This window comes from Podarcis liolepis, assembly GCF_965112155.1.
Source record: "Podarcis liolepis genome assembly, chromosome: 2".
Classification (NCBI taxonomy): Eukaryota; Metazoa; Chordata; class Lepidosauria; order Squamata; family Lacertidae; genus Podarcis; species Podarcis liolepis.
This window is the reverse complement of record NC_139555.1, coordinates 72,658,388-72,667,720: the sequence shown is the minus strand read 5'-3', so window position 1 is coordinate 72,667,720 and position 9,333 is coordinate 72,658,388. Positions and strand designations below refer to the sequence as shown.

Sequence of the window (9,333 nt, the reverse complement as noted above, 5' to 3'; positions counted from 1 at the left end):
CTTTCCATGGGAACCTAGTGCCCTGTTTGTGGCCATCACTACCTCTTGTGCAAATGAATTCCATATACTTTCCCAGATATCTGTCCCAATACAGCTGGTAACATCCAAATAAGTATGCATGTATCGCTTACTGAATCAGGAACTACTTGTGTACATCAGATGTGCATCCACACATGCATGTTGGGGTATTGATATTGTATATCCACATTCCATTGCTTGCAGCTGGATGAATCCACCTTCTGGCACAATAAGTCACTTATAAATAGCTTTTCAAAAAAGTGTGACTAGAGCAGATTGAAGCAGTCAGGTTTTTGAAAACAAATAGCTATGGCCATTATCCAAATTCTACTATCTCCACCTCTCACAAAGAGAGGGAGAATGCAGTAGACAGGAAGCTAGGAGTGGAAATGTGGCTGGAGTTGGAGCAAAACTCTGGGAAAAGGAAGGATTTTCCTGCACCTGCCAATCCCCTTTTCTTCTTGATTGAGTTCATGCCTGTGGAGCATTTGGTGTGTGTGTGCTTGTGCACGCATATGCATATATGCATGGGGGGGCGGGACTGTATGAGGGTGAGTGATAGTGGGGTGGACCAGTGGCCAATAAGAGGAAGAAATTTCCTTTTCTGGAAGTTCTTTTCCTTTCCAGTTTTCTCTGCCCAGCTGGTAGGGCTGCTTGCAGACTCCACAGCTTCATAAGTCTGAGGGATGGTTACATTGTGGTAAGCATTTGTCACTGTGGGCATTTACTACCTTCATTTTAAGCAATACTGAGATTGTGTGTGTGTGTGTGTGTGTGTGAGAGAGAGAGAGAGAGAGAGAGAGAGAGAGAGAGAATTTTGAAATAATTATATCTAACAGTACAGATTTGCAAATCGTACTCTACTTTTTTGCCCATGCTGGCTGGGGCTGATGGGTGTTAACCAACATCTAGAGGGGCACCACTTTTCAATAGATTATTCTCTCTCCCCCCCCCCCTTTATTTGCACAACAGAAGTGCGTGTCTCGCTTACATGTAGTGTTGAGTTAACAACTTATATCTAATTTATGCAGAAGGTCTACTTTTTGTCTTCTGAAGTGTCTGTTGGCATTGATTGGATCCAAGGAAGACATGTCATGATTGCAAGGTAGTGATCAGCAGGGTTTTGTTTTTGTTTTTTCCATTATGAAGAGCAAGGTCCCCTTTCCTTCCAAGAAGTGGGGATTCTCAAAGATAAAAATATATATGAAAGGGTCACAGATCATTTGGACCTACAAAAACCAAAACCATACAAGCATTGTTGGAGATACAACAGGAAGCAACTTGGTTCATCTGTAAGTTTTCCTTAAGCATGTTTTGTAACCTCACATCATTTATGCAATGGTCTGTTGGTCTCATTTTTAGAGACTGTTTTAATGTAAGCAATTTTGCTAGAAGACCAACAAGAGATGCAGCTGGAATGATCCTTTAGCTTGTTCTTGCCAGCTTCAAATCAATTTACCCATGTTGGCCTGATGTCAAGAATGAATAGTGAGCAGGTGCATCCTGGCAATCCACATAACATTTGGCTTAAGCTGTCTTTAGAGGTACTGTTTCTCATAGAGTTTGAATCAGTCTTATAGGTGACTTTTACTACAAAATATGTTTCCCCTCACATCTATGGCAACTGTGCAATATTCATGGTTTTGTGCCTGAGAAACTTTATAGTTTCATATTTAGAGCACTGGCTTCTCTTTTATGCATTCTCGTTCTATCTTATTCCCATTTTGATGGCTTTCCTTCATGTTATTCTGTACATATACCGTATTGGCCCGAATATAAGCTACACCCAAATATAAGCTGCACCTTTAAAATTCAAAGGGGGGGGGAGACAATGCCCCAATATAAGCCACTCCCTTAAAATTCCACAGGCACTATTTTGAATAAACACTCCCAAACTTTTTATTGATAACAACCAGTTAGACAAATTAAGGATCCATACAACTTTGTAACATGCAGAGAATAGCTTTTATAGAGAAACCAGAGATTGGAACTGAGGGAAGTCAGGGGTGGGGAGGGTGGGTTGTTTTATGGGAGGGAGGGGAGGGGGAAATGGGGGGGATTAAGGATGATATGTGTTTAAGATAATATGTGTTGTTTAAATTCCTAATAAAAATATAATAAAATAGAATAAAATACCACAGGCACTCACACCCATTCCGTTTTACTGTATGTCTGTTTCAGCAGCGATATCGTAAAAGCCAGTTTTTGTAAGGTTGCGAATTTAAGCCACACTTAAAGTTTTCACAGTCAGAATTTGGGGAAAAAGTGAGACCTATATTCATGCCAGTACGGTGCACACCTACCACAAACTCAACCTGATTAATGTATCTGATGCAATACACCTCAGTTCTTTATGCCACTGTAACAGTGCAATCCTAAGCAAAAGTTAGTCCTACTGGGTTCAATGGGAATTTCCCCTCAAATTAGCCTAAATCAGATAGTTTCCCAGGTGCCACAGCACTCTTTATTTTAGTGTTTGGTCTTCCCAAAAATGGGAGTGACCATTCTAACGTTGAGATTTCTGAACACCACACATAGCAAGCACTTATATTTCCATAGTGAATGGATTCTGGAAAAGAGCCATCTGTATCCACAAGATCCTCATCCTGTTATCTATGTACAACATCAGCATTCCTCTGTGACAAAAGGAGAAGAATCATGTCTCTCCATTGTTGGCTATTGTGGGAAGCAAGAAAATGGTTTAGATGGAACAGTGTGCTATTCTTGTTTGGCATGTTCCATTTGGATATAGGCACCAAATTATGTGGGCCCGCTTTGGCTAAAATCCACCCATATGGAGGACAGGCTGTTCTCTAAGCTGCCTGATCCTTGGAATCCCTTTAAAAATTAGCATTCTGGGCTTCTGTGTATCTGGTTTTGTCCAGTTATTTGCCAGGTATGATGGGCTAAGCTTGGTTTCTGTTGTGCTCACAGTCCTACTTGGGGACAGGCCATTTTTGTTTGTTTGTTTGCATTTATTTTGAAGGTGAGAAACTTGCCCAAGTTGAGAGCAAAGTAAACTGAAAATTTTAACAACCCACCCCCACCACCTTTTACCATGCTGGAGGATGGTGAGGTGATAAACACTAATTTCTCTAAATTGATATTAAATGCTATCTTACATAATGCAGAGATTCCATAGTCCTGACATAAATGGCAATGATCTAATAGCAAAATATCCAGCAAGTTGTTTTTCTCTCCCCCCCCCCCCCTTCTCTCTCTCCACAGTCACTTTCTGGAAAGTAGCAATCCTACAGTCTTCTCCTTGGAACAAAGTACCCTGTATGTAAAATGACAGGGTTCTGCATGCTTGGCTATCGAGAGAACTGAGTGAACATTGCTAAGTGCTTTATAATAACTATGATTATACCACCCTCTCTTAATGATGCTGTTCTTAGGAGCCAGAAACTTTTTTCAGGGAAGCGGTAGTGGGGAGAGCAGTTGGTAGATTAACAAAGGACACATCAAGCAGGTTGGCACTCAGTATCCCAGGAATATATGATATGTAAGCAGGGAGGGGGGAGAAGCAAACTAGCACAACACAGCCAGTGGATTAATGTAACTGGAAGCTTATACAACCCAGTCACTTAAAATGGCCAGAAGACTGCTGAAACCATATACCGAACACATGCAAGAAGCCACTGCTTTGAAATTTGTACTTAAATGTCTTCTTCAGTTCTCTCTTGCTGCTAGCCTTTTTACACACAGAATATCTTTCAGCCTTTGGAGGAGGTTTGCATTTTGAAGTCTAAGTAACCACTTGAGATGCTCCATGCCAAGTTAGCTGAAATATGTCTACCTCCATGTGTCCTTGCACATGGCCAATTTTGTGCCTAAAAAGCAGAAGTTGGCAGGAGATATCTTTCCCGCTCCGTATAAAAAGTTTTTGAAAGACAGCCACCATAGAGTGATGCTAGCCTGAAAACCACTTGGGTCCTGGCAAGATGGAGGCACTGTGGGTGAGTCATTCCCATGTCGAGTAAACTGCTCAGCTGCCAACCCTAGGTGGAATTGTACTCTCCCTGAAGGAGCAGGCTCACAGTTTGGGTGTGCTTCCGGATCCAGCTTTGTCACTGGAGGCTCAGGTAGTCTCACTGGCTGGAAGTGCTACTGAGTTGTTTCTTATGTGTTTGTGTGCGAAGCTTGTTTCTTGTATAAGCAGACTTTAAAGAGACTTGAAAACTGACAGTGACCAATGAGTTGCTATAATCTTGTGACCTGCTGTAGTGATCATGGGCATATTGGGGGTTCTAAGTAAGGAGAGATAGGTATGCTACCAATTCTCCTATTTCACCAGGGATGGGTTATATTCCAATATGCATAGCTGTCAACTTTTCCCTTTCCTTGCGAGGAATCCTATTCGGAATAAGGGAATTTCCCTTTTAAAAAGGGAAACGTTGACAGCTATGCAATATGGCAGTGTTTGTGCATCATTGCATAGTCACCAAGTTTTAAATTCTGTAGTAGAATTCCCTAGTTCTGCAATAAGCATCAGCTATGCTAATTTTTCAAAAGCTGCATAATGTCATATCAATGAAATATCCTTCTTACTCTTTTGCCCATGTTATTCCAGATCCTTGAAATATTTTCCTAACTTTACAAAAGCTGGATCTTCTGTAATAAAGGCAAAGGAAGAAGAGAAGTTTTTAGAGCACCAATGCCTGGGACTGGCAGGGCTCTGACAGGTGTGTGACAGAGGCAGGGGAGCTGGAGGCTGACATAGGAAAGAGGGCCAGCTACGTATGTGGGTTTGGTGCTACCCACAAGGCAGGAGCCAGGGTGGAAGGAGCAGGAAAGATCCAAGCAGTCAGAGATGAAGGTGGGGGACACAGGATGTGTCTGAAGTGGAGGAAGAGGCTGTTCATGTGAGGGGCAGGTCAGTCAAATCCCCCCTGTACCCTACTCAGCTGTCTCCTAGAACCAGCAGGGGCTTGAAGAGGGGAAGCACAGGGTAGGTACCGGAGATGTCTCGGGTAGCATGCACCTACTCCATCAGACAGGGGAACAAAAGCCCTGGAGGTGGGCATGGTCCTGCTGCTGCATCAACTCTGCCAAGCACAAACCAGAAAAAGTTAAAGCCAGCTATGTAGATGCTGGAAGTGTGTTTGTATCTGGTGTACTTTAGGAGCTGCTGTAAAGGTGTGTTTTCTTCAATAAAGAATTAACTTTCAGTCATTTGCCTTCCTTGGCTGGGTGTGTTCAGAACAGCAAGGGACTGCTGGACAGGGGCTATCAGTATTGCAGAAGTCCCATTCTGTACACCAGAAACTCCTTCTGTGCCCAAGATCTATTTTGTATCTTTATCAAACTGACACCTAAACATTTGTATAGGTGTCACTGCACTTTAAAATGTAAAAATTAATTAACTAGTTAAACATTAAACTTGATTCTGTTTGTTTGTTTGTTTGTTTGTTTTAATGAAAACCATCTCATGCTTTGGTAAGTTCTGTGCTGTGATATTCCATTTCCATCTTGCAACTATCCTTTCCCTCTTTTGCTCCTCAAGAAGAAACACAGACTCTCTTCTTCTTCTTCTTCTTCTTCTTCTTCTTCTTCTTCTTCTTCTTCTTCTTCTTCTTCTTCTTGGTATCACCTCCAGTTTATGTGCTGTATTCCCAGTTTTTCTCTCTGTTGACTGCATCATGCAAGCAGCCAGGTTGTCTTTTATAACAATTGCATCACCATGTAACTTTTTGTTGCCACAGTTACAGACATCATTATAGATGTGCAAAAGAGCTGACCAGCAGAATGATTAAGAAAGTAGTATCATCTGCCAGGCATTGCCATGACTTCTGAGCTTTTGCCAGCTCTTTCAGTGCCAGCTCTGTCTCTTGGCTAGCTCTGCAAGAAGCGGCTTCTGTGTTCCTATCTTGTCTGAGACAATAAATTCCCAGGCCCTATCTTAGTAGTAACTGGGCTGTTCTTCCGGATTACTTAGCTTTCTCATGCTGTTCCTTTCTGTGATGACCCTTCTGTTCCTCTTCCACCTCCCGAGAGAATTACAGATTATACACAGAACAAACAAACAGTCTAGTGCCTTAATAATTCAAGCTTCTTGCTGAGCTTCCATTAGATGTGCTATCCTAGAGCCCCCAGTCTTTCTTATCCCGAGAGTTCAGAGGAGATGGCATCTTTTCAACCACTCTGTCCTCATAAGAATACAAAATAATGCATAGATGGAAGCTTTGAAATAAGCTTCTGCCACTGACTCACATTGAGGCATGCAAAGGTTCTGAGTGAGTTGCAACTGAAATGGATAGAGAATTCTTTTCAGATAGTAAGTACTATACAGTTGTGCCCTCCTCACTTATTAGTTCAGATGGGCAGACTCGCCTGGTCCTACTTATTTGTGGTCTGTGCTTACTGAGTTCACTTCCCAGGAAACTTGGGAAAGCTTCATGGTTCATCATGTTGGTACATACACACTGATGGTGCTTCATCCATGCTCACAATCTTATTGCTTTTGTGGATTTATAGAACTGATGCATTGAATTTATAGCATGGTATACAATGATAGTCTTGCCTCACACTACACCTTGTGACTGGTTCCGTGTCTGTGTTATATGGGACAAAATGAAGCAATTAAAAAAGGCCAAACCAACTTCAGCTTTGACCTTGTTGCCGAAACAGCATGATGATGCTGGGAAGGAACATTGAAGTGGATATCACATTTGCTGAAGTATAATGCAATAGTGGTGAGGTGTGTGAATATTGAAAAAAGTTTTCCTTCATAGAAATGGGTTAAATAAAAAGCAAGGCTGCAACACTATGCAAACCTTCCTGGGGAATAAGCCCCATTGAACACAGTGGGGCTTTCCCTATAGGATTGGCCAACACATATCAGCTTAGTGAATTACTGTCTGCATGCATCTTTGCCCCAATCATACACAGCATGAGTCAGGGAGGAGGCACTGGAAACAGAAATGAATTAGAATGCCTTCTGCATCTTATTCTCTGCAACACTGAGTAAAATGGAATGTCTTGGCAAATCTCCCATGGTGCATGTAGGGATGCTTGAGGAATTCAGTCTTTGAAAAAACTGATATGAACTGACCTTATTCTCACCTCGCAGACTAATATGCAGATCAGAATGTAGTTACCTGCCAGCTTATACACTTCTGGAATGTTCTGAAGCAGTTCCTGACAGAAAAGCTGAGATAAAATATGTTTAAAAATGAGTATTTTGAGAAAACACATGCCTATAAATCTTTTTTTTCATATTAAACAAGTATTTTCATGAATTAATGTGGAAATGGGACAGAACAAAGTTATCAATGCACACCTTAGAAAGTAGCATGGACATCAATTCACCCCCCTCCTAGTTGCATCCCATTATTGCTTTGCATCTTTGCAACCGGTTTAATTGCACATGTTCACTGTGATTACACTGTGAATTTGTTACTCCTTTGAGGGTGTGAGTGTACACTTTGTATTAGGATGGCAATAGTTGTGATCTAATAAAAAACCGCAAACTCAGATGTGAGATATGATGCTCCTGCATGTGCTCAGCACACACATACACATGAACAGTTAATGTGAAGTACAGTATGCTAGCGTGGAGAAAGTTGTTTAGCTTGGTTTTGGCCATTGAATGAAATAGAATCCTATGTCATAGCCAATGCTATTGGTCATTCAGTGCAGGTGTGATTGTTAGCTTGTTGTCTTTCAAGGTACCTGGGAGCCCTGGCTATTGGGTTTCTCTTTCTTTGCCTGGATATGTCACTATTAACACAAGAAGCTGAGGATGGCAGACTTCTAAATATGTCTGACCCCAATTTCCTTGTTTTCATCCAGCTATAATTCCATAGATGATTCAAGCGATTAATGAGATGCCCTTCTTGACACACACACACACACACACACACACACACACACACACACACACACCACTTCTCTCTCTCCCTGTTCCCACTATTATGATTGGGTGGAACAAGTGCACCTCCTTCAGTTCTCCCCCTTTTTGCTTAGATTCCAGGAACCACAGAAGCTGCTGAGCAAAAAGAGAGAGGCAATAATGAAGAATACCACATGGAACTTCTTCTTCAAATGATGAATAAGCTGTTGCTGGCTTGCACATTTTGTAATAAGAGTGTTCCCCGACATTAAGCTTGCATCGAAATACCCTTTCTTTTGGCTGCATTTTACAAAACAGTACATTACGTGCATAATAGAAGAAGTTGAGTTGTATGTGGTGTGGGGAAGGGTTAACCCAGATTTTGGGCAGGACTGTTTGTTTAAAATATTGTTATACTGCCTTTAAAGACAAAAGTCCTCTCAATATGGCTTATGAATGACATATGTAGAACAATGGTTGGCATCCATCTTTCTCAGGAGACAATGGAAGACACATGGAACAAAAAGAGCATAATATACATTTAACTTAAGGTGGCAGCATAAATATTACAGACACAAATGTCTGTCCTAACCTGAGAAAAGTAGTGTACATCTGTTCTTTATGCCCCCTTCTCTTCAATTTGTTTCTCAGGTTAACTGCAGCATCAAGAAGTTCTCTTCCCTTCTGTAAACTACTTGCCAACTTCTGAGATGTTTGCCACTGCTCATGGAGTCAGATTGGTGTCATCAGCTGGGTGACCCAACCTTTTATTTGCCTCACTGTGTACCATGAAGCACTCAACCTTCTGAAGTGCCAGCCACAGCTCTCTAGACCAGGAGCAAACGCTGGTTCAATTTTGGACTGTTTTTTGCTTGCTTTCATCTACTAACCATTATTCCCACTCCTTTTGAATTCATGGAGCATCATTTTAATGTTCTCTGAGAGTACTGCACCACCACACAGTTGCCCCTATTTCCCTTGATCTTGGAACTACCCGGGAGGGCCCAGAGCACAGCAGCAAACCGCTATAAAGCATTGCATAAGGTTTTCAGACTATTATGTGCTCTCTCTGCCATTTCACTTTTCTAAAAAAAAATCCCACATTCCTCTGCTTTTACATCTGTGTTTCACAGTTCCAGCAGCATTCTGAGTCTTCAAAATTGGACCTTTCAAACAGTAATTCTTTATCCTTTGCCAGATTGCAAACAGCATTTCTAAATTTTTAATAGAATTTGTAATCATTGTTGTTCCAGAAATGCTGTCTCTTCTTTCCCTTCAAATTCCGCCAGTCATGTGGACTTTCTGCCAAGAGAGAGAGAGGGAGAAATTGGTAGTGAAAAAGAGTCATCAAGTGATGACTAGGGATGGGTGAATCTATCAGTTTCATTTTCTCTCGTTTTCTCACTTTCCCCAATCTTAACTTTTGTTCTCCACCTTTTCACATCAGTTTGTGATTTATTTATTTTTTGACACAAAGAAAC

General features: G+C 41.4%; 1 protein-coding gene across 4 annotated transcripts in view; it reads left to right on the top strand.

Moving 5' to 3' along the window:
• Window positions 1-9,333, top strand: part of CACNA2D2 (calcium voltage-gated channel auxiliary subunit alpha2delta 2) — a 543,624-nt gene that overhangs the window by 20,706 nt on the left and 513,585 nt on the right. For 2 of the 4 annotated variants that reach the window (XM_083488664.1, XM_083488663.1), the window contains exon 2: window positions 3,247-3,300. The exons of the other annotated variants lie outside the window; for them this stretch is intronic. In XM_083488664.1, coding sequence (XP_083344790.1) covers window positions 3,247-3,300 — 54 coding nt within the window. The remainder of the gene's footprint in view (window positions 1-3,246; window positions 3,301-9,333) is intronic. 4 annotated transcript variants of the gene reach the window in all.